Source organism: Cibotium barometz, chromosome 34 (genome assembly GCF_041138505.1).
Source record: "Cibotium barometz isolate CiBa-2024 chromosome 34, ASM4113850v1, whole genome shotgun sequence".
Classification (NCBI taxonomy): Eukaryota; Viridiplantae; Streptophyta; class Polypodiopsida; order Cyatheales; family Cibotiaceae; genus Cibotium; species Cibotium barometz.
The window spans coordinates 38,662,251-38,688,269 of record NC_141079.1 but is presented as its reverse complement, the minus strand read 5'-3'; the positions used below and the strand labels follow the sequence as shown (position 1 = coordinate 38,688,269).

Here is a 26,019-nt window from a genome sequence, read left to right as displayed (position 1 = left end):
GATGTTCAGCGCTAATGCGCATTGATTAACCCTCGAGCAAGTCATAAACATCATGACAATAGACACTTGGGTGTCATTGGGGCAACCTGAACTCACCCCGACAAGCCATAGTCTTGCAAAAGGAACCACTGAATAAGCATTGAAGTTCCAGGTTACTTTAGATATACTGCTCGAACAATCGTCGATGGCAATATGGAATTTACATTCCATGTCACCCTAGATTCCCTTGAGTATGATGTCATCATTGGTGGACCTTGGATAAGTGAATCGTTGTATTCACTAAATGAATCCATGCAAACAGTCACCTTGAACACTCCTGCATGCAATGTACAATTGCTATTACGAGAGGAAGAAACCTTACAGGAGCCGAAACTTCAAACATATCTTACTAAAAAGATCCCTATGATTTTGGTTAGAAATTTCAAATGAAATCACCATAGCTCAAGCACGGCTTTATCCAAAACGAGAACACAATCTCATGACCCTCGAGCTATGGGATTTGTTAGGTCAACCAACACTCACGGTACATCCTGAAAGAATTACCTTTACACAAGAGTTGACCATGCCATGTCTGGGGTACTTTGAACATACAATGTATATTGACACTAACCCCCTCACTTGCAAGTTTTTTGTGGTTGAGTATGTATTGGAAGCAGATTTGATCTTGGGGCATAAATGGAGTGTTGCTACCCAAGCACCACTATGCTTTGCTAGCGATAGAGTCATCATGATTGTCAATGACAAGAAGTTGACAATACCATACTACAAGGAAGAGGATCCAACTTTAATGGATATCTATGATGCTGAACGCAAAAGGATACAAGCCTCTTCCACATTTCAGCAACAAATTCAAGATCAAATACAGAGACTTAAGAGCACATCAAGAACAAAATAACAATGCTCTTGTCACCCCTCTGGAAATGATAAATGATCCATCCTAAGCATGTGCAAACACAGTTGGTCAGTGTCTGTAACTTCACGTCATGACTTTCACGTGTGTAACTTCATGTCATGACTTTCACGTCTGCTATTTCACGTCATGACATTCACGTCTAAAACTTCACATCATGACTTTCACGTCTGCAACTTCACGTCATGACTTTTACGTCTGCAACTTCACGTCATGACTTTCACGTCTACTGTTTCACGTCTTGACCTTCACATCTGGTCTTTCACGCCTCCGTGTTTCACGTCTTAGCAGTTCACATGAAAAAAATTAAAAAAATTGAGGTCAAAATTTACAAATTCAAGGAGTCCATCTCAAGGCTTAAGAACCGACACTTTCATGATTTAAGTCTCATCATGGACTAAGCCATATCACACAATAGCCACTATATATTTGTTAAGCTTATTGCTTACTATTCTTTTGGCTAAATTAATGTAGCAGCTACTCCATGAGTACGAATCCATACTCATGCACTAGAGAACATTTGCACCAATGCCTCACCATCAACAACTTCCAGGTACATCTCGAATGAGGGGGCCATGGTGGACGGAAGCCTGGTCAATGGTATACTTTTCCTTCAAATTATAAACCTCTCCAAAAGATGCCACAATCTTCACAACTCAATGATCCTCACCAACAAGTGGCTACATCAACACAGAGCAGTTCAATAAGAGTCTGTATGACTCAATTCTTGTACTTCAAGAAAATCTACTTCTAAGAGCACTTAAATATACATAAAAACATAAAAAGCACATGGACAGAATAAGAGAGGATCCGGTCCTACTCAATAACATTTGACAAGAATCCTGCCACACAAAGGGACATCATCACAAGCCATTAATCTCAAATGATGAATGTCGCTTCAATGAATCAAATGAGGAACTGAGAATCACTATCTCATTCTGATAAATAAGTCTACGTTCCTCCGGATCCTTCTCTCTCTTCTCTCCCATTATTAATATCTCTTAGTGTCTCCACTAACAAAAATCAAATGTAACCTTGTCGATGATTGCCAAAAACAAAGTGAGCCAAAAAAAAAAGGCTCACACAAATATAAAAATGCAATCATTCGTAAAAATCTCTCGCCCCGTTAGGAATTCCCAATACACTACTAACCTCTTCATTCATTAACTAGCTTTTCTTATTCCTTTCGGAGGAACATAGACCATTGAACGTCATTCAACATCAAAGCCATCGACAAAGCTTGTTCAATCTCCCCACACAAAAGTCTTCAACACGATCACAAGGACGCGATCGTCATCGGGAAGGGGGGAATGTTAATCCAATTCTAGGATTAACAAGAGCTACTACCATAATCTTACATCAAAGAGTCACGGTAGATACACCAAAGGGTCAAACATTCAAGATATCAAGCAATAGTGTCCAAAGCTACAACTTGGATGGGTGCCCATAATGGTGTGACGGAGTATTTATGGCAATTCCCACTTCAAGAGCGTGTGGTAGCAAGATAGGATGAAGTCTTAAGTGATGTACTTCATGGATATATTATGAGAGTAGTCATTGTAATAGCATTAGGCTGCTTATGAGCCTAAAGTGCCCAACCGGCCACAGTTTAAGTGAGTGTGAACACTTATGGCCATGTATATAAGTGAATTTCTCTCATAATACAAGGGATTCTCCCATTGTGCAATTGAGTCTTGCTCTTGCTAATCCTCTTACTAATATCTCTCCCTAATGCATGCTATTGAGTGTGTGTGAGTGAAGTGAGGTGAGAGGAGGGACGAGGACCCGCAGTGCAACGTGGCGGTGTGACAACGCTCACGGCGACGGGGGGAGAGGCGGTGGAATTGCTTCTCAAGGAGTTGTAGAGCTTGGAGACCTCGAGGGTTACAAGCTCGGCCATTAGAAAGATCCTCACAACAGTTGCGGTTCACCAGGTAATCTCTTTTTGGATGTGTTTCAAGGAGGGTTAGGGTGAGCCTTAACAATCGCCAATGTGTGCTCTGGTTGAAGCCTAGTACATTAAACCTAATGAGAATATAAGTATCATAGAAACAGCCACTGTCTAAATCATCAAACCCTAACCTAGATTATCCAACAATATACCTTGATCATCCAGACATGACAACACAGAAGACATCACAAACACTCAGAATACAACAGAATACAAAGAATATGCAAGTTTGTTTCAAAAGATTAGTTCTCTTCTCAGGATTCACATGCCCTTCATATATCCAGGTTGCATGCCAAACCGCTAGTAACTAACTACTAGGGTTAGTTCACACATATAATGCCAACAGACTATTATTATTAAAATGGTACTTTATGGATTTAACAATAGCACCATCACATTGTACTTGTTTAGAATTATTTAAATTCTCTATCTATAGGATTATCTATTACACTTTGTTTTGCTATCTATATTTTTAATTTTTCTATATTCTTATACATCAAGAAAATGTATGGGTTGCTTTACAATAGTACATCTCCCTATCTCCTTGCCTACGGACACCTTTTTTGTTGGGGGAGACTGGTGTCTCTAACTTCCAAAATTCAAAAACAAGATCTTTAATCTCATGTGTGATGATGTTACTTTGATGTTGCTATCTTTGGCATGTTTCTAGGGGCAAGACTCCATCCTCTTCTAATTGCAGGCAAGCAGTGGTGGTTGCACAGAGGTTTCTCTTATGGATACCTAGAACCTTTGCTACCTTTGCTAAGCTGATAGATTTTTTGTTGCAACCATCACCATTAAGTACCATCACTAGAGATGACCTCTTCATGAATGTAGCACAACTCTTGTGAGCTACAGGGACAAAGATGAAGAAGCCGAGCACAAGAGAAACAAGAGTCTGTCATGTTAGTATAGTTCGCTATGGGATCATGACGATTTAGGAAGAAGACTGGAAATAGTTAGATTTTATATGTAGAACATTCTCCTATCGTCTCCATAGACCTGTCAAGACAATCGTATGAGAGAGAGAGAGAGAGAGAGAGAGAGAGAGAGAGAGAGCTAGCGTGACACATACACGATCACACTTCACGAGACTGCCACACACACAATCATGCTCCATGACTATGTGAACTTTTCATGATATCTTAAATTCTAAACATTCTTTTCATGACAGCTAGTCGGTCTTAAATTCTAAACATTCTTTTCATGATAGCTAGTCGGTCTTAAATTCTAAGTATTCTTTTTTACAATTCATAATATTCTTTCTTACCAACTTGTTGTTACCTTTAACCACTCCTTGTTAGCACTTGACAAAGGAATATCAATGACACCGCTTTTTGAACCACCTAATCATGCTTTGACGATACACCTAATCATGCTTTGACGATACACCTCAGCAAAACGGTGTGGCCAAATGTAAGAACATGTCCCTTATGGAGATGGCACGTTGTATGGTTAAAGGCACAAGTCTACCTCATAAATTTTGGATAGATGCAATCATGTGTACAGTCTATGCTTTGAACAGATACCCCACCAAATCTTTGTATGGTTAAAGCAAAAACCTACCTCACAAATCTTGGATGGAGGCAATCATGTGTGGAGCCTATGTTTTGAACAGATGCCCAACCAAATCTTTGAACACCATGATGTCAAATGAGGCTTGGATTAGAAGGAAGCCAATGGCAAATCATATGTGTGTGTTTGGTTGTTTATCATATGCTCTTGTGCCATCTCGCAACACCGACACAAGCTTCAGGATAAGGCCATGAAATGCATATTTGTGGGATATAGTTCTGAAAGCCAAAGGGGATCGTTTGTGTTAGCCAATAAGGAGCAAGATAATAGTTAGTCGGGATGTGGTATTTGTTGAATACTCAGTGTAGCCCTTATTGGAATGCAAATTGCAGCCCATTGTGGGTCCACAAGATGTGTGTTGCCTTTGTCCCAAAGTGGTACACTGGATTATGATCATGTCAATAAGCCGATTGACGCTTGAACACCCCAAAATTATCAACCTGAGTTTCAGCCCATTGATTAGGTAAATGTTGATAATACAATGGGCAAAGAACAAGCTATTGCGCCAAGGAGGCCAAGGCATCCCCAAAATGGTTATTAGACACTTTGGGAGACAACAAATTATCTGCTCTTCTACCTAGTAGAACAAGATCAAATATGCACATGGCTATTTTGTTGATCAGGCACTCATAGCTACAACATGCAATGAGGAGCCTATTTATTTTGAAGATGCTTCAAAAAGTAAGCATTGGATGGCTACCATGCAATCAAAAATTAATTCCATTCATAAAAATGGCAGTTGGGAGTTATGTGACTTGCCCCCGCAGAGGCAAGTAGTGCTAAGTGGGTTTACAAGCCTAAACGTAAATTAGGTGTGGTAGCATTGACTGCTCTACAAGGCAAGGCTAGTCACAAAGGGATATGCCCAAAAGCAAGGGATTGACTATGAAGAAACCTTTATGTCCGCTCTACAAGGCAAGGCTAGTCACAAAGGGATATGCCCAAAAGCAAGGGATTGACTATGAAGAAACCTTTATGTCCACTTCACATATGACTACCATACATTGTGTTGTTGCATTAGCAACAGACTTTTATTGGCAAGTGCATCGATTAGATGTCAAAACTGCTTTTCCGAATGGGGATTTATAGGAAGAAGTCTTAATCACCCCCAACCTCCGAGTTTTGTTATGAAGGGTTCACAAGGCAAGGTATGTTGGCCTTCTTATATGGTCTAAAACATGCACCACAAGCTTGGTACCAAAAAATTTATGCTCAATTGCTTGCTGCTCTTGGTTTCAGCAATAGTTCGACAGAGAGTATGCTTTATGTTCACAAAGTTGATGCAGATTTGGTTATTCTCATACTTTATGTGGATGACATGCTTTTGATGAGTGGTCCCAATGAGGAGAAAATACCCTCAAGACTAACTTGCAGTGCTCATTTGATGTGACTGATCTAGGCCTTTTGCACTATTATCTCAACACACAATTTGTATCAATTGAGGAGAATCTTATCATTCATAAGTCTATTCGACAGCTTCTTCAGAGGTTTCAATTTGAAGATTACAAGCTAGTTTCTACACTAGTAGAAATAGGATTCAGGTTTTCAGTTTGAAGATTACAAGCTAGTTTCTACACTAGTAGAAATAGGATTCAGGTTTTCATTGGAGGATGTTGGAGAACCATTTGATGCCTCTCTTTATCAACAAGTTGTGGAATGCTTAATTTACTTGTGCAATACTCAATTGGATATTCAGTTTGGGGTTTCCCAGTTGGGCAGATTTATGCATAGCTCTGACACAAAGTATTAGCAAGTAGTAAATTGTGTCTTTTGTTACCTCAAAAGCACTCCGACATTGGATCTCTTCTACGGAAATGGCTCATCATCTTCCTTGCATGATTTTACAAACAACACTAGTAGCAACTACTTCATCCTTGGTGGATTATGCATATCATGGCTCAGTAAGAAACAACCTACTATGATCACCACTAGCTACGAGGCTCAATATAGGGTAACGTTTATAGCTACAATTGAATGTATATAGCTTATACGTCTATTGACAGATCTACATGTGGGACATCAGTTCTTCACTCCTACCTACATTGACAGTCAGAGTGCAGTGGTAGTTGCGGAGAAATCTAATATTTCATGCTCGCACAAAGTACATTGAGGTGCATTATCATTATGTCAAGGAAAGGCTCCATGCTAGAGAGATCAACAACAAACACAATGCGGCACATTTGTTTATGAAATCTCTTTTGAGATAAAAGTTTTAAGTCTTTTTTTTAGGCTTACTATTGTTTAGGGATTCGTCCGTTACTCCCTATATACGTTCACGTCATTCACTCCAAGGAGGTTTGTTACACATGTTGTCGTGGTTGTTCTGGCATGAACGGACTCTTATACACTGACACTTTTTACCTTCTTGTTTTAGGAAGGGTCTTTTCCCCGTGTGATTGCCCTCTTAGGCATTGGTACTTGAGTACCCTAGAGCATTGTATTATTACTTCTCACATTTGCTTATCCAAAAGAACTGTTCCAGCTCTCGTGTGTCTCAATCTATGTGTGTGTGTGTATATATAAACTCAGTTCCCTCAACCCAATAGTACATGCCTTCATGGCATGGCATGAGAGAAGGCTAGCAAGGTTATATATTGGCTCTCCATTAGATGGAAGAGCCCACTACTCTAGAGACAAGGGGAGCTAGAGAGACCAAGGTGGATAGCAAAGAAATCAAAGTGAAAATAGTATAAAGTGCTATTACTGTGGCAAATCATAGCATATAGCAAAGGACTATTATAAAAGTAGAACGACAAAAAGTAAAAAGTTGCAATAAGGAAACTATGCATCATGCCTCGACCAATTTCAGAGCAAGCATCGTTTTGGATCGAAAACCCACCTCTACCGTAATTGAGATAAGATGGACTCCTTAGCTTAGTCGGTGCCCATAAGTAAGATGCCCATTGATTTTGGTATGTACTAAAGGATAAGGAAGGTTTACATGTTTGTGTGGTGGGTCAACAAGGCTTAGAAGTTGGTCTGACAAACTCACAAATGCCAGGCCAAAGCCGTTGGGTGTCAAGATCTGGAGAGTTCGGATCCCTCGCTACCAATGCTCGAAAAAAAATTGACATTCCAATGCTCGAAAAAAAAATGACATTCTAGTACATTTTTATAAGAAAAACTACCTTACCCTTTATTTTAAAGAATGCTTTTTCATATATTTTAGTGATATAGTGTGCTTATTATTTTGATAGGTTGAAAAATATGTTTTTTTCCCCTGAGCACTGCTCTTGGCTCTCTACAGCATTGGCGATAGATAAGGCAGCAGCGAACCTGAACGAGCGCTCGTGTGCAGACTCCAGAGGGCCACCGAGCTGGGACTCAGTCCGGCGGACTGGCTGGAAGAACTACCGGCAGGAGTTAAAGGACTGGGACGAACTGGAGCTTGAGCGGGCGTTGGACGTTCAGGCGGAGCTGAGCCGAAGATGCGGCGCGAGCGAGCGAGAGAAAGAAGAGAGAGAGGACTATGAGACCGTAACTCATCAAAGGAGCGTTCATCATGCACTGTAGGAAAAGAGATTAGCATTTGCTGCCCTACTGCCCATTGCCCTCGAGCAACCTCGTAAATGCCTGGGCTGTGCAAATTGCCCTTAAATTGAATGCACGCTTTCTGTGCAGGTTCCCACACTATTTTGATAGAATCATGATGATTCTTTTTGCCAAGTTTACAGTGCAATGCTCAGCTGGGCCGTGTAGAGCCAATGTTTACATCTCAGGCCCAGTTTACTGGGCCATGGGAAGGCCTGTAAGAATCCTTGTTTACAGTGCAATTCTCAGCTGGGCCGTTGTTGGCACAGCTAGAGCCAAGTTCACATCTCAGACCCAGTTAACTGGGGCCATGGGAAAGGGTGCAATTCTCAGCTGGGCCATTTTTGGCACGGTTAGAGCCAAGTTTACATCTCAACCCCAGTTAACTGGGCCATGGGAAAGGCCTGTGAAATATCTTTCTGAGGCTCTACGCGCTCATGTTGTACGCCATATCTGTGACCACACGTATGTTGCACATACACAGTCTACACAGAAGGGTATGGACTTCTATTGTTGTACAAGCTCAGAAATTATTGGGCAAGAGATGGAGCCAACCAATATCACACTGGCCTACCAGTTAAAGCTGATTTACACATGGTGAGGTAGGCAGATAATATTTGACTGCAGCCTGCTTGCTGAACTGTGCTAAGGCCAGATGTGGCTGGGAGGAGAGACTTTGCCAACCATTGATTTGGAATGCCCTGGTTCACCTCCCTTTCGGCCATCGGCAAGGGAAGTGCATACATACATCCTGGGTGGCTAGGACTCCAATCCAGCTCAGTCCCTTGACTTCCAACCATCAGCAGCTAGAAAATATTTCCTAGAATGGCTGGGACTTTGATCTGGCTCAGTCCCTTGGCTCCCAGTCATCTGCTATAGAAGTGCACCCGTATCCCTCGCGCCCACTCCCGTCCAGCTCAGTCCCTTGGCTCCTGGCTCTCTGTTGCAATGCAGCATCCCTAGAGGCAGCGAATTACATTCAACACATCTAACCTGCATAAGTCCAGAACAATATGCTAATTCCATTATTAAGCTGCAATTTTGAACAAATATACAGAGACAAATGAAAAGCCCTAAACTTGAAATACTGATCCAAAATTGGTGGGAATATTTCTGTAAAGAAGAACACGTACAAGCTTGAAGTTTTTTATGGGTCAATGGGACCAAATATTCCTAAACATTGAGTGTCTACTGTTTCACTAAGACTGCAATTGAGCCCTTCACCGTTCTGAATATCTCGGACAAAATGATAGAGATTAACTTTACTCTAAACTCAAGTACATAGCCTGAAGAGTCACGGCCTGATGCTATGTGTGACATCCGAGTTCTATGTAAATAATTTGGAATCTTGTGTCCCATTGTCTGAGAGTTAAGGACAAGCTTCTGTACTGTGAAATCACCTTGGCACTATACTGCAAAACATGTCATAAAAAGGCATAATTTTATGGTTCTTGCAAGACTTCTACATTTGCGTAGGCCTTAGAAGTCATCAATGTATGAGAGAGGGAGCATATGGAAGAATGAAATATGGAGGGGTTTAAGCTAGACAGGGCCACAGCTGTAATGCATCCCATGTTACCTGTAACTTCCATCCACTTCTGTGACAGCCTTGTCTTGGTCCAGCTTGCTCCTGTGCAAAGCTATCTTTGCGCGGATCATACCACCTGCCCACTACTAGTGTCATTTCAGCATAGGTTGAATAGCATTCACATCACCAGTAAATATGCACAGAGGGAATGGGAAATCCTGCTTCATTGAGAAAAGGTATGAGCTTGGGATTCTGAGTAGCCAAATCCATGTACAACTGGTACTCTGCAGCATAATCATGCAAACGAAGTTCAGCTCTTTGGCTGGTATGATAGTGGTGTTTTCCCGTCTCAGACTTGCCAAAGCCAAAGATGCTGACTCTTTCACAAATCCCCACTGCAAGCAGCACTGCTTGCATGCCGGAAGAGTAGTGGAACAAGGGCCCTTCATGGGCATCACTCCATTCTTCCAGTCGTCGGCCAGTAGTTTCCACAAACCTCTTCAAGGAGTAATACTTGACAATCCGAGCACAAAGGGTGTCAAATCGTACATCTGTGACAATGATAGGAGCCTGGTGTGTGGCACCACACAATGCCACATCCATGAAGTGCACCACTTGACAGATATACATGATCAAGGGCACATTGACACCGTAGGGATGGCAATAGCAGCTATTGCGGCGTGCACAGGTATGGAGGATGTTGCTGTTGACGAAGGACAGAGTGGTCTTTGACCCTACATACCGCTCAAAGCTAGAGATCCGGGCATTGTTAAGGCGCATCACCATGTCATGGCTGTCTATGAAAGCAGCATAGCTCTGATTTAGCAGGATCCCACTGTTTCCAACCACCGCACATGTTTTGTATGGCTTCCCGAGCTCCACAGTGCCATTCTGCTTGCTCATGAAGTGTTTGTCGATGGGATCTTTCACCATGTGGAGAAGCTCCTTCAGGATGTGAGGGTCGTAGCGCTTGTTCTGGACCCATGCTCGGAGAGAGCTGCGAAACTGAGGCCAAAAGGGGGTGTAGCGAGGGCTGCTGAGCTGAATGGGTAGTCTCTGATCCCTAATCCTGGATGGCCTTCGTCTCTCCAGAAACCTGTCACTGTAATGATCTTCATGATCTAATCTGTCACTCAAGAAAGGGTACCTGGTTTGCGATGCGCGCTGCCATGTGCCATCCAGTATGCTATTGATCTGCCTGCGCTCCTCGGGCTCTCCCAAGTCCACCTTGGCAAGGGCGAGCAGGGTTTCGTTGAACTGCCTTCTTTCCAAAAAATGCAGAACAGGGAATGAGAGAGCCTTGCTATGTCTCACCAGAAAGGGGTGCTTGAGGGCCGGGTGAACCCTAACCATGGGGTAGGCCATGAAGGCGAGCGCCAGCAGAACCAAGAAAGAGCAGACGAAGAAGAATCGGCGTCTGAGATGGGGCCATAGCCGAGTTCCCGAGATGTGAGATTTGATAGAGAAGGGCTTGGCGAGGCCGCCATTGGAGGTACCCTTGAGCAGCAGCAGCAGCTTGTTAGAAGAAGCAGCAGCGGCAGCAGCAGGGGTTAGAGCGTAGCCATTGAAGCGCACAGGCTTGCTGCTGTTTTCCTGTAGCTCGACAACCATGGCTAGGGGGGAGAGTTTGCTCTAAGCTCAGGAGCAAAACACGCACGCGAGCTCGCCCATGATTCTGCGCTGCAACAGAACCAGCAAGAGATAGGAAGACGATACAGGTGCGTAGGCCGTCGTGGCAAATCAGCACGTACAGGGATGCGGCACGTGTATACGTTTGCTGACGTAGGCATGTCCATGTCTACTTACGGCCCGCCCGTTGTGCTGCCACTGTGGACTCTGGAGTCTGGGAGCCACGATTTGACCATTTTGGCTTTTTATCTGTCTCGTCGTGACTCGGGCGCCCGAGACTGACAAGAATCTTCCAAGTTCCGGGACTCTATTTTGGCCGCCCAAGGCCTCAAATTTGAAATGAATCCTAAAATTTCTTCTTAGCTAGGTTAATTTTGGTACACTTTTCACGAATACAAATTTGTTCCCCCCCCCCCCCCCCCCCCCAAAAAAATTACCCTTCTTTTTGTAGGCTAGCCGCTACCCTGTTTATCCTTTAAATTTGAAAACCTGTCATGTCAGTGCAAACAACACAAACCACGATTAATATATTGTGCCATATGTTGCAAAGTTGTAACTTGGAGATGGCCAGAGGATAGTCCATCCTCTCATATGTCATGGTGGAGGATTTAGAGCCTTGTGCACATGCAAACCATCCAATTTTCTTGCTTGAATGTCTAAAGATACCCAAAAAAAAAAAACTTGTTGAAGATGAAGCGGCAAGCCATTTTCTATACCATTGTGGCAATGGGGGCAGTTCCCAGAAGCTCATTGTGAAGTAAAAACTTCGAGTTGAGGGATGGGCCATGTGGTCATTGTCCATGGGATTGGAATTTTCCAACCCCTAGCGTGACGAGGATGGAGTGTTCACAATCTTAGGCCCCTTTACCACAACCAAGTTAGCTTAATTATGAGAAATAAAGGTGTAGACTTTAGTCAGATTATCAGGATGCAAAGGTGAATGAGAACGTGAAGTTTTGTAAGCAATTCATAACTATGCTCATTTTGGCATGGTTATAAAATTCAATGGCCAAGTTTGCTATATTTGTTAACTAGATAGTGGAAACACTCTGTCACAAACATAGGGAACACCTAAGCATGCTCATTGCCCCACGGACGATAGTTAGAAGGTGACGCAAAACCCTCATGACATGCTCACAAATGCTTTTGTTGTTCTATACACTAGTTGGGAACCCGTGCTTTGCATGTCTTTTGAGGCTTCCAAAATCAAATGCTACCCAAACCTCCTCCTCCCCTTCCCAAACCTCCAAATTCTTGCCACGTGGTAGCTTTGTGAAACTCTTCCTTAAGATAATATAGAGATGATCATTGCAACAAACAAGGGTTATATTTTGCAATTGTGAATATGCCCTTTTGGGGCATGATGACCATTTTTTTACCTTTTAGACAAATAATAGTGTAAAATACAAAAAATGGTTATTTTTGCTAAGAACCGAGGATAGGGTTGCTCTTCAAAAAAGCACCCTAATTGCAAACCCCCCCCACCACACCCCCCCCCCAAAACTAATTTAAGTCTATGTTGCATTTCCTATGCAAGAGTGGAGCCAACAAAAAGATCGGTTTTGTTAGTGCTGCATGGGAATCTTAATTGTTCAATGTGCTTTCTTATCTCACTTGGAGGTAGTATTCATCGCCCCTCTCACATGCTCTAGAATTTGCACCCATGGTTTTCCCGTGTCAACCTTCAATTGGAGATTTTTGCATCCTATGCTTTTGATTACTATAAAAAGCCTAGAGCTTGAAGAGAATGGAATTTTCCCCATTATCATAATAAACCTATGGCCCCCTACCCTAGATATTGCTTTATGTAACTTCGAACTATGTGACAAAACTTTGTTAGTGCTTGGGTTTTGTATCGATACTCATGATAATGCATTATGTGTTAGGTGGAACCTACCATAAGTTGTGCTACCCTATCTTTCATTTCAATACTTGTATACATCTAAAAATCACCAAAGTACCTCTTGTGTTGTATTAAAAATGACAACCATGAAAAGCATATCTATATTCACGATGAGTGAATGAATTTCCTTGAGAAAGCTTGTAATTTTTTCCTTTTTAAAACATTTTCACACCATATGATAACAACTCTACATCAACCATTTGACTTTGGCACCTTCCTTCTAGATGTCAAGCTTTATAAAAGATTCTAAAATTTATCATGGTTGAATAGGCCTCATTAAAGTTGTGACCTCTTTGATGTGATTTTGAAAGCAATTATGATACTCGCAGCACGCTTACAATTTATATTAATAGCTTTACAAGGGTAGAGGGGCCATCGTAGGATAGAGGGCCACCCCCAAACTTCCATTCACCACCCACCCCCCCCCCACCCCACAAAAAAAAAAGACCTTGCACCCCCCCTTTATTATTTTAGAATAAAGGGCCATTTTATGAGCATAAGTAAGTAAAACCCCTCACTTTCACGTTGACATACCAAAAATGGGAGCTAGTTTCCTATAGGCTAAAAAATGCACAAAGCGTATGTGGATAGTTGATGCCTATTGAGGTAGCATTTTCCATAAAGTACCCCTTCAAGTTTTCCACCTTGGTGAAAAGAGGTGATTTGAGCATAAATTTTGGCATTCCTATAGTTGTGCAAAAACTTATGATTAGTGGGATGAGTTCATATTTAGAAAAGGCTAGAATTTTCCCCATTATTGATGTAAATAGGCACATTGTTGGAGAACAAGCCTTATCCAAGTACAAAGGATAAAGTTGTGTGAACAGACTCTACATGTGTATCTATGTGTGAACCCACTCTTAGAGTTCACTAAAATATCTAGATATTATGAATGTAATGAATTAAGCAATGATGTCATACAAGAGAGGCTCTAAGCCTATAAAAGCTTTATGTTTGAATGAAGTAAGACACGAGTCACATTATTCTTTGTCATGCAATTTATCTCTCTTTGAAACATTCTCTCTCTCTCTCTCTCTCTCTCTCTCTCTCTCTCTCTCTCTCTCTCTCTCTCTCTCTCTCTAAAAATCAATTTGGACCTTTTTTTATTTTTTGTAATTCTTACTTAATCTAAGTAATCAATCCTAATTACTTTATCATTTTTCAAAATTAAGGGTGCAAATCTAGCATTGAAGTGTTGATATAGCATGCTAAAGCATCATTGATCAAAACCCCCTTATTTAAAAACACTAATTTTTTAAAAAGGATAAAGGTATGTGAACGGCCTCTAAAAAGGGCTACATGTGTATGTGTGTGTAAACCCACTCTTAGAGTGGTTCACAAAATTATCTAGATATTATACCTATAATGACTTGAGCAATGATGTCATAAATGTTGAGATATCGAGCTTAACTAGTGATGCGGACATTGATGACCTACCTGGTGGGTGATAGCATCCACACTTATGTCATTGGCAGGATTGGTAAGATTATGATTGATATGCTACTAGTGGGGACAACAAGCTAGGTGATAGCCACTTTGGAGTCCTAGAGTTATGGCATAGTTATAGCACTGGGTCATGTAGTATAAGTTATAGTAGGAGAGTACTTTTCCTTATAGTGTGTGCTCTTATCTCTTTATGTTAATGGTTGTAGAGAAGAGAAGAAGATAGAAGAAAATTCAACCATCCATATCTCTCTTATGCCTTGCTCTCTCTCTCTCTCTCTCTCTCTCTCTCTCTCTCTCTCTCTCTCTCGTGTGTGTGTGTGTGTGCACGTGCGCTTTTCCTCTCCCATGCATTTTCTTTATGGTATCAGAGCTCCGGTTTGTGTGAGAGCTAAGGAGGCAAGCAAGAGGCAAGAACAAGGCAACTAAGGACGCAGTACATAGGTAAGGGTATTTCCATCGTTTTTCCTCTTTGATTTTGAAGCAATCGGTAGGTATAACAACTATAGGAAGACAAGGAAGTCATTGTCTCAAATTGAGGCATCCTCCTGGGTGAAGTAAGAAGACCATATTATGTGTAGTAAACATCGTTAACTGTATTTTTAAACATTTGATGCGATTCGAGCCTCGTTTTAGCTCTATAAGTTTTTCACAGAGCACTCTGTGGAGTGTCGATTTTGAGTGTATATGCCTAATTTCTAGTTCAATGTAAAGTTACAGCAGAAATTCGGTTGCAAGACAATCTGTGTAGAGAATCTAAGTGTTGCAAGTATTGGTGGATGTATGTTTATATGGTTAGTTCACATATAGTTGTTGTAGAGAATCTAAGTGTTGCAAGTATTGGTGGATGTATGTTTGTATGATTGGTTCCCATATAGTTGTTGTATACACAGTACCATAGTGTGTAGACAATCTATGTAGAGAATCTAAGTGTTGCAAGTGCTTCAAGTATTGGTGGATGTATGTTTATATGATTGGTTCACATATAGTTGCTCTATACACAGTACCATAGTGTTGGAGATTACAAGTTTGCTACAAGTGTAGAAGTTTTTGCAACGCACAATTTGATAAGTTGCTCTGCAGGTAATCATGTTTGATGGTCTATCCCACGTTGTGAGTGAAAAGCTAGACAAGAATAATGTCCATGCATGGAAGTTCAAGATGACCAATTTACTTATAGGAAAAGGACATTAGGAGTTCATCACACAGGTGATGAAAGGGAGTTGGAGATTGCTGAAGAAAATTCGATCCCACAATGGTTGGCATAAAAGATCTAGAAAGTTGGTATCTTGGTTGTTTGTGATAGATTCTATGATTATGCATGTACAAGTGCATGTACAAGATGCACAAATTCCTAAGGAGGCTTGGGACACCTTGTATAGCACAAACACCCACCAAGCTTGGAAGATGCAACTAAAGCACGCGCTGCATAATGTGACAAGAGGAAAGTTGAGTATAAATGTTCGTAAAGGTTAAAGGGCTTGTAGATGCCCTTGCTTCTATTGGATCATAGTAGATGATGATGGTATGGTCTTCATGACCTTGAATGGTCTTGGCAAGGAATGGATACACAATAACACATGGGTGTTACATCAAATAGACCTTTCAATAGCCTCTCTTGATGTAAGCATCCATACCTTGCAGGGTGTGCTTGATCAAGGATTCACATATAGCCTGGCTATAAATGATGTGTTGTATAGTCTAAATGACACCATAACTCTTCCTTCACATCATGAAATAGGGTTGTGAAAGGTAGGGAGTACAACACATAAGACATGGCCATTACCAAATGAGGTATCACAAAGGTCACCAAGTGATAAGAGCTCACTACACTCGAAGTTGGCACTCCCTTAGGAATACTGTTGCATAACACCTATTGTAAATCAAATAAACCAAGACGATGAAGACCACCTATTGTAAAGGCACCACTACTACAATACTATGTTGATTAAGTTCACATAGATGTTCAGAATGAACATGTAGCCACCCATGCCATCTCAAAGAAGAAACCAAGAATGTAAAATGTCATCTCAAAGAAGACACCACCAAGAATGTAAAACATCATCTCAAAGAAGACACCAAGTAGACACCACCAAGAATGTAAAATGTCACCAAAGAGTAATCATAACATGAAATGGAAATGTGCCATGACTCGATATCCATAAATGATGTATGTCTTCAAGTGACATGGGAACGTGTCACGACACATATCCATAAAATCACGATCTGTCTTCAAATAACATGGGAATGTGTCATGAATCACATATCCATAAAATGATATGTTTTCAAGTGACATATACCTACTCTCATGACAATGAAGAGACAATAAGGTTCACCAATGATGTATGTTGCATGGGACCAAGGAATTATCTCATAATACACATAGGAAAGGATCCATAAAAAGTCTCCACAAAGGGTTGATAATGATGACAAGAGTGTTTCCATCTCACATAGGGAATGTTTAAAGTGACCATACTCATGAGCATAAACACCATGTATAATGGCCATCATTCACACAAAAGTATTCACACACACATATGTGTCCTTTTATAAATGAGGACTACAAGATGCTTGATTAAATGTTCACAAAGGCTTGGTCACTTATACAAAGGATTGAATCATTCACACAAAGGTTTTAACCACTCACACAAAAAGGAATCCCTTTATCAATAGGGCAATCAGCTATTTGAGAGCTCAATGCAAATGGAAGATCTTATGCAGCATAAGTTCTCTCAAGAAAATGTGAGAGATCTATGCAAATGAGAGCTCTTATGCATGTGAGAGCTCTATACAAATGAGAACTCGTATGTATAGTCCTGTACACTCTACGCATGTGTCTCTACGCATGTGAGAGCTCAATGCAAATGAGATATATACACATAAGAGGTCAATGAAGATAAGATCTGTATGCATAAGAGGTCAATGCAAATGAGAGATCCATGCATGTGAGAGCTCTATGCATGTATGCATGTGAAAAAACACCTTTTATAGCACAAACACCCACCGAGCTTGGAAGATTTAGTGAAAGCATGAGCTGCATAATGTGACCAAAGAAAAGCATAGTATAATTAATTACTCGTAAAGGTTAAAGGGCTTGTAGATGCCCTTGCTTCTATTAGATCAAAGTAGATGATGATGATATGGTCTTTGTGGCCTTAAATGGCATTGGCAAGGAATGGATACACAATAACACATGGATGTTACATCATACAGACCTTTCAACACCCTCTCCTGATCTAAGCATCCATAACTTGTAGGGTGTGCTTGATCAAGGATTCACATATTATAGCCTGGCTATAAATGATGTGTTGTATAGTCTAAATGACACCATAACTCTTCCTTCACATATGTAATAGGGTTGTGAAAGATAGCGAGTGCAACACATAAGACATGACCATTACTAGATGAGGTATCACAAAGGTCACCAACAAGTGACAAGAGCTCACTATAGTTGAAGTTGGCACTCCCTTAGGAATACTGTTACATAACACCTATTGTAAATCAAATAAACGATGAAGACCACAATCAAGAATCACCAAAGGCACCACTACCACAATACTATGTTGATGAAGTTCACATAGATGTTTAGAATGAACATGTAGCCACCCATGCCATCTCAAAAAAGACACCAAGAATGTAAAATGTCATCTCAAAGAAGACATTGAATAGACACTACCAAGAATATAAAATATCATCTCAAGAAGGAAGACACCAAGTAGACACCACCAAGAATGTAAAATGTCACACTAGAGTAATCATAGCATGAAATGGGAATGTGTCATGGCTTAATATCCATAAAATGATGATATATCTTCAAATGACATGGGAACGCATCATGACACATATCCATAAAATCACAATCTGTCTTCAAATAACATGGGAATGTGCCATGAATCACATATCTATAAAATGATATGTTTTCAAGTGACATACTCAATGAAGAGCCAATAAGGTTCACCAATGATGTATGTTGCATGGGACCAAGGAATTCTCTCATAATACACATAAGAAAGGATCTAAAAAGTCTTCATAAAGGGTTGATGATGATGACAAGAGTATTTCCATCTCACATAGGGAATGTTTAAAGTGACCATACTCATGAGGATAAACACCATGTATGTTGGCCATCATTCACACAAAATTATTCACACACACATATGTGTCCTTTCATAAATGAGGACTACAAGGTGCTTTATTAGATGTTCACAAAGGCTTGGTCACTTATACAAAGGATTGAATCATTCACACAAAGTTCTTAACCACTCACACACAAAGGAATCACTTTATCAATAGGGAAATCAACTATATGAGAGCTCAATGAAAATGGAAGATCTTATGCATAAGAGATCTCAAGAAATGTGAGAGATCTATGCAAATGAGAGCTCTTATACATGTGAGAGTTCTATGCAAATGAGAGCTCGTATGTCTATATACCTCTTACACTCTAAGCATGTGAGAGCTTAATGCAAATGAGATATATATGCATATGACATCAATGAAGATGAGATATGTATGCATAAGAGGTCAATGCAAATGAGAGATTCATGCATGTGAGATCTCTATGCATGTATGCATGTGAAAAAATATAAAAGAGAAACTCCCATAGCACCTAGGGGTGTGCATTTAAAAAACAAAAAAAATAGAGTGTTGGATTTAGAGCTTAGAGTGTATGCATAATAGGTCAATGCAAATGAGAGATCCATGCATGTGAGATCTCTATATGCAAAAAAAATAGAGTGTTGGATTTAGAGCTTAGAGTGTATGCATAATAGGTCAATGCAAATGAGAGATCCATGCATGTGAGATCTCTATATGCATGTATGCATGTGAAAAAATATAAAAGCTAACTCCCATATCACCTAGGGGTGTGCATTTAAAAAACAAAGTGCTGGATTTAGAGCTTACACAAGAGAAGAGCAATGTGGTAGGGAATGATGATGACCTACAAGAAGAGCAATGTGGTAGGGAATGATGATGACCTACAAGAAGTAATTAACAATCAACAAGGTGTTGCATGCTCTTATAAGAAAGAGCTCACACGTAAAGAGATCAATAAAAATGTGAGATTTATGCATGTGAGAGACATATTCATGTATGCATGTGAAAAAATAATAAAAGAGAACTCCCATAACATTTGGGGCATTTAAAATATAATGTTGGATTTAGCAAATACACAAGAGGAGAAATGTGGTAGGGAGTAATGATGACCTACAAGAAGAAATCAACAATCAACAAGGTGTTAATGCATGCTCTTATGTACAAGGTCTCTATGCATAAGAAAGAGCTCTACGTGTAAAGGGCACACACATGCATAAGAGAACTTATGCATTGAGCTCTTATGCACGCGAGAGCTCTATGCTCGCTCTATGTAAAATGAGAGCTCTTATGCATAAGAGATCCAAAAAAATGTGAGAGCTCTTTTGTATGTGAGATCTCGATGTAAAATGAGATCTCTTATCCATAAGAGCTTTGAAGAAATGAGAGCTCTTTTGTATGTGATATCTCTATGTAAAATGAGATCTCTTATTCATAAGAGCTCTCGTACGTAAGAAATGAGAGCTATCATGCATAGAGGTCTTATGCATTAAGCTATTATGGGGGATATTTTTTTGGCGAGTGCAAGCGTTGGTTCCATGGGTTTTTGTTATATGGACTACTCTGATGATGTGGTGATTTGACATGTTCATGTCAACATGTAACGAGTCTATGTCAGCATGTTACATGGCATGGACACACATGCATCATGAAAATACATACTATCATGTGCACCATGGACATACGTGCATCATCCACATGATGGTCATGCATGATGTCATAGATCATGACCTTGGATGGTTCATATGGTTTGTACATATGATCTTTTTCGGATGTGCTTTTTGTATAGTCCATGTGATGGTATGGATATGGTCGGGATGGGATTCTATATGCTTCTTCCCATGGTGTCCTTTATTACATGGCTATGTGGTTTTTGTACATGTTTGGAAGAATAAGATGTTGCATGAGGTATTCACATGCTCATTATTGTCTCACTGTGGTTTGTACAGTCTATATGTCTCGTACATTGTTAAAATGGGTTGTATTTGATCTCTATATACTCAAAATGTGCCCTACATGATGGTGGTCCATGTAGTTAGTGTGCTTTGTATACTCCATGTGATCCACATATGATCAAAAAGGGTTTTTATATGCTTCTTCCTCTGTGGTGTCCTTTGATGCATGGTCCATGTGGTCTTTGTACATGGTTGAAATGGGTTGGTTGAGGTCTTTACATGCTTGTTGTTTTGGTGTGGTCTATATGGACTTTATGTCCCTGTACATGGTCGAAATGCTCGGTCTTCTCACATTAGTCTCCAAGGCAATCCATGTGGTCTATATATATATATATATATATATATATATATATATATATATATATATAGTCAAAATGGACTACCCAACCAGACGAGGGTCATTAAAAGTGTCGAAACAAAGAGGGTAGGTATTCTTCACCACCATACTTTAAGTGTTCCCTAAGCATGGGGGAGATTTTTTTTTTTGAGAGAGAGAGGAAGCGAGAGAGAGAGAGAGAGAGAGATTACTCTCGCTTCCTATCATTTGGTCAAGACCCGACACTTAAGTGGTTTTGGACCACCTAGTCAGCTCCTAAAGAGCGAAGAATAAATCAATTATGCCCAATGCAACAAGCCAACATCGAGCAGTGAGCTACCAGTCTACCCATGATTAGGGAAGTTAACTATTACTATGTGCAGGTTAGTTCCCAAGTCTGTCATTCTTCCTGATGGTAATTAACACAAAGACAACATACGAGTGACGCATAGTAGATAGAACTAGAAATACGGAGTAGTAGAAACAAGAGAGAAACCAACCCAAAAGACATTCTTTTCCTATTAGCTCATACTCTGAAGCATACATCACTCTAGCATCTCTCATCTTCGAGGAATTCCCCTTTTTCTCCTTACATCCATTCTGTAGGAACTTCCAACTTAGTCATGAACTTAGCTATATCATCCCAGTTGGAAGGCCTAAGGGCTCCTTCTTGTTGTGTAGAGTGCACCAATTTCTGCATACATTGCAACGCTGTCTCTTTCCAAGCACTCAGGATTTTCTGGCCCAACTCCTCTTGCTTCCACTCTTCTTTGGCCCTTTTTTTCTCAGTTGGCCCAACCTTGGAAATCCTAAATTATTATTTTTTTGGATTGTAGTTCCTTGGCATGGGCCTTCCTCATGGGGTCCAACTATTTTGCTCTCTTTTTTATCTTAGCATTGGCAGTGCTAGTGCCACATTAAGCTCCTTAATGCTCATTTTTCCTACCTTGCCCCTTGTCGCCCTCATGGGTGTGGCTACCTCTACTTCCTTCATTAATGTTTTGATGGTCTTGCCATCTTTCTTTTGCTTTTGATGAGTTCTTCCAGCTTCTCCACTTGGACTCGTAGCACTGCTTTATCATTTGATTTCTCTTCAAATTTCTTTGTGGCCACCCATGCATGTTCTTTTAGCTCATTTTTTGGGATATGATCCAATGTAGAGCCACTCCACAATACTATTTCTTTACCTTTTCCTTCTGTTTTTGTTGTTGGTTTCTTTCCTTCTCCTTTTTCAAGACAGCAAATTTCTTCTTTCGTGTTTCCAATTCTTGTCGTAGCTCCTCATTCTCTTTTTGCAGTTCTTCAATTGTGCTACTGCCACCACCTCTGCTACCTCCTACTTCTTTTTTAGCTCCACTCGAGGCTAGGAAATCCAAAGCATTTCCTAATTCTAGGCTTGAGGATGTAGCTAGTCTGGATATCTTGACCCTCCATCCGGATTCCTGTCTCCTAGCTGATGAGGAATTATTTGTTTACAGGCAGGTGTGGATGCTTCCATTATTGATTTCAACTTTTCCAAGTATGCCCCCCACACTCCTTGAGCGCTTCCACCACATGAGTTTCCCATTGATCCATCCTCTCCGCCTCTAGCTCATACACTTATGGATATTCCTCAGCATCTAGCACTACTAGACGTGCCTCCACCTTCACCAGGTTCACTTTATCTTTGTCCACTCTGTTCTGGACATCCATTATGTTTCTTAGATGCTCCTCCCTCATCAAGGCAACCTATGCTTCCATGCTTCTTTGCCTTTCTATGGCCCTGTTCAGATAATCCTGCATCTGCTATGCTTCCTAGTCCCTTTTGGCCATGTTTCTTTTCATCTCTTCCACCTTCTTCCCTAGCCCTTTGTTGGCATGTTCAAGCTATGTTAGTTTCCTTTTTAGGTTGTCTGTCTGGATAGCTTCTACTCTCTATTTGTGCAATTCTTCTTGCAATGGCTCTTGTTGGCTCTGCAGGCTCTGCATTGCTTTTATGCTTTGAACACATACAACATCCTTCTCCCTAATGATTGTTAGGAAGCCCTTGCACCACAGAAAGTGTTGAGATATCGAGCTCGTCTACTAGTGAGGCGGTGGTCACTGATGACCCGCCTGGGGGATAGGCCCCACACTTACACCACTGGCATGGTTGGTGAGATCTTGGGTGATATGCGGCCAGTGGGATGACAGGCTGTGTGACAGCCATTCTAGAGACTGGCATAGTTATAGCGCCAGCTCATTTAGTCGGGTTCACACTATAGAGAACCCGTGTATGTATTGGTTGAGTACCTTTCATATTATTGTGTACTCTTATCTATGTATATGGTGTGTTGAGTGTTGAGCAGAGAAGAAGAAGATTTTCAGCCTCTCACCTTGTGTGTTCTCTATTAGGGTTTTGTGAGTGTGTGTGTGTGCTTGTAAGAGCTCAAGCTCTCTTCCCCCCTGCATCTTTTCATGGTATCAGAGCCTGGTTCGTGCTAAGGGCTGAGCTGCAAGCAAGAGAACCACAGGAAGCGGTACGAGGGTAAGAGCTTCAACTACTCTTCCCTATTGTGTTGGTGACTACACCCTTGTCGGGAGCTCTACGGGAGGCACCGGCAAACGATCTCTGATTGAGGAGCTTTCTTCACGGGAGTAAAGCTACAGGGTAACTATAGAGTCCTTCGGACTAAATTTTTCGGGCCGAAAACGCGTTTCGGGCGCGTCTGGACCTCCGTTTTTCAGAAAGCAGGCAATTTCGAGCACTGCGGGTAAGTCATCGATTCTCTGCAGAACTCTGTTTTAAGAACTGCAGGAAGACAGATTGACTGTGCAGACACTGTGGGTGCTGCAAAGAGGTCTACAGTTGCCATTGGGTGTATGTATGTGCATTGAAGTCACTGGTTGTGACATTTGAGAGTACTACAGTACCGCTGCAGAAAATACAGCATTTGTGCAGGAAAAACCAGAGTGCAGTTTCTGGTGAAATTGTGTGTTTGGCAAGATGTCTAATGATGGCATAACACAGATTGTGGCTGAGAAGATGGATAAGAATAACTTCCATGCTTGGAGGTTCAGGTTAACGAATTTCCTGATGGGAAAAGGTTATTGGGACTACATAGAAGGTGAGCATGAAGAGGCACCGGAGATACCGGATATAAATCCGACTGCTGCAGATGTGAAAGAGTTTAAAGATTGGAACCAAGGAGCCAGGAAAGTAATGTATTGGCTTTCCATTAGTATACAGGACACCATGATTGGGCACATTCAGGATGCCAAGTCCCCCAAGGAGGCGTGGGACACCTTGGTAAAGCTTTATGAAACAAATACCAAGGCTCGTAAGATACAGTTGAAGAATGAACTTCATACTGTGGAGAAAAAGAGCATGTCGGTGAATGACTATGCATTGAAGATAAAGGGTATTGTGGAATCCCTTGCATCTATTGGTGTGTCAGTAGATGATGATGACAAGGTGGAAGTCTGTCTACGTGGTCTCGGGCCACAATACAAGGCGTTCAAGACGTCTATTCAGACTCGGGAAAACATTCCCAACTTTACAGATTTGGTGTCTATGCTGATTATCGAAGAGAAGAGCTTGGGTGAAGACCAACAGTCTTCACAAAGCAAAAACAGTTCAGAGCAACAGGCCTTCTACACGAGTTCAGGAAGAGGACGAGGTAGAGGAGGCCGTGGACGTGGTCAAGGAGGTGGCCGAACAGGTAATCAAAATTATGGCCAGCAGCAGCAACAACAACAACAGTCCCAGAATCAACAACAACAACAACACGCAGGTGGAAGAGGCAAATTCAGAGGCAGGGGGAGTCAAAGAGGCCGTGGAAATTGGCAAAGGCAATATAATGATGCACGTGAATGCTATTATTGGGGTAAGCCTGGACATGTGCAGTCAGAATGTTATAAGAAGCAGGCTGACATGCAAAATGGGAAAGTGCAGCAAAACAACTACGCATCCTCAAGCAGAAATAATGAGGATAATGAAAGGTTGTTTGTTATGCAGCATGTCGTGAATGCCATGTCTGAAAATGTGGATGCAGCACAAAAAGATAATGTGTGGTATGTGGATTCAGGCGCTTCGAACCACATGACGAGTCATGGAGAGTGGTTCAAGGAGATGAAGAACCCGGAAAGACCAGGTTTTGTGGAAACAGGGGATGACACTGCTCATCCAATTGCCCACGTTGGAGATGTGCCATTGTCTATGCAGGATGGCAAAGTGAAGTACCTTGCAGATGTACTTCATGTACCGAACATAACAAAGAATCTGGTTTCAGTTGGCCAGATGATTGAGCAGGGTTTGCAGGTTCGGTTTAACCCTGATGGATGTTATGTTGAAGATTTTAAAGACAAGTGCAGGTTGGTTGCAAAAGGCAACAGAGTGGGCAGAATGTTTACGTTGGATGTAGACATGCCTGAGATGAGTGCTGCGATGTTTGCAAATGGTTCAGGAGTTGTTGCAGACACAGACATATGGCATAAAAGAATTGGACATGTAAATGTGCAGAGATTGAAGTCTATGCAGACAAAAGGAATTGTGACAGGGCTGCCAAATTTAAAGTGGAAGGTATGCAGAAAATATGTGAAGCATGCCAATTTGGGAAGCAAACAAAGCATGTGTTTCCACGTAATAGATATGTGAGCAGAAATGCACTAGATGTTGTGCATTCAGATGTATGGGGTCCTACGAAGACCGTGTCTATGGGAGGCTGCAGGTACTATGTCACTTTCATTGATGACCACACAAGGAAAGTGTGGGTATATTTCATGAAAGAGAAGAGTGAGGTGTTCACTCACTTTCAGAATTTCAGAGTTTTGGTTGAAAAGCAAACAGGGAAATATGTCAAGTGCCTAAGGTCAGATGGAGGGGGAGAATACTTCTCCAATGAGTTCTCTGAATTCTTGAAGAAGAATGGTATTCGGAGACAGTATACATGCAGATACACTCCGCAGCAAAATGGAGTTGCTGAGCGGAAAAACAGGCACATTGCTGAGATTGCGCGAGCATTGATGGAAGAGAAGAATATGCCGCATAGCTATTGGGCTGAGGCTGTTTCTACAGCAGTATACATCATGAACAGGACTCCAACTGCTGCAGCCATACATGATGTAACTCCAGAGGAGAGGTTTACTGGCAGAAAACCAGATTTGTCTCATCTGAAAGTTTTTGGATGCATTGCATATGTGCATGTGCCAGATGAGCTGAGAAC

The 26,019-nt window shown here is 41.2% G+C and overlaps 1 protein-coding gene across 2 annotated transcripts; it reads right to left on the bottom strand.

The window, feature by feature from the left end:
• Positions 1-8,480: 8,480 nt before the first annotated feature.
• On the bottom strand, positions 8,481-11,200 carry LOC147618997 (beta-1,6-galactosyltransferase GALT29A-like). Of its 2 annotated transcripts, none has more exons than XR_015262004.1 (2): positions 9,101-9,379; positions 8,481-8,960 (listed from the first exon to the last, which is right to left on the bottom strand). XR_015262004.1 is itself a non-coding variant. In XM_086774203.1 (2 exons), exon 1 carries the CDS (start codon positions 11,104-11,106, stop codon positions 9,679-9,681), a length of 1,428 nt encoding a protein of 475 aa, XP_086630329.1. In that variant the 5' UTR covers positions 11,107-11,200; the 3' UTR covers positions 8,481-8,960; positions 9,547-9,678. The 2 variants fall into 2 exon arrangements, 1 of the variants encoding a protein (XP_086630329.1); XM_086774203.1 differs by lacking the exon at positions 9,101-9,379 and adding an exon at positions 9,547-11,200.
• Between the last annotated feature and the right edge of the window lie 14,819 nt (positions 11,201-26,019).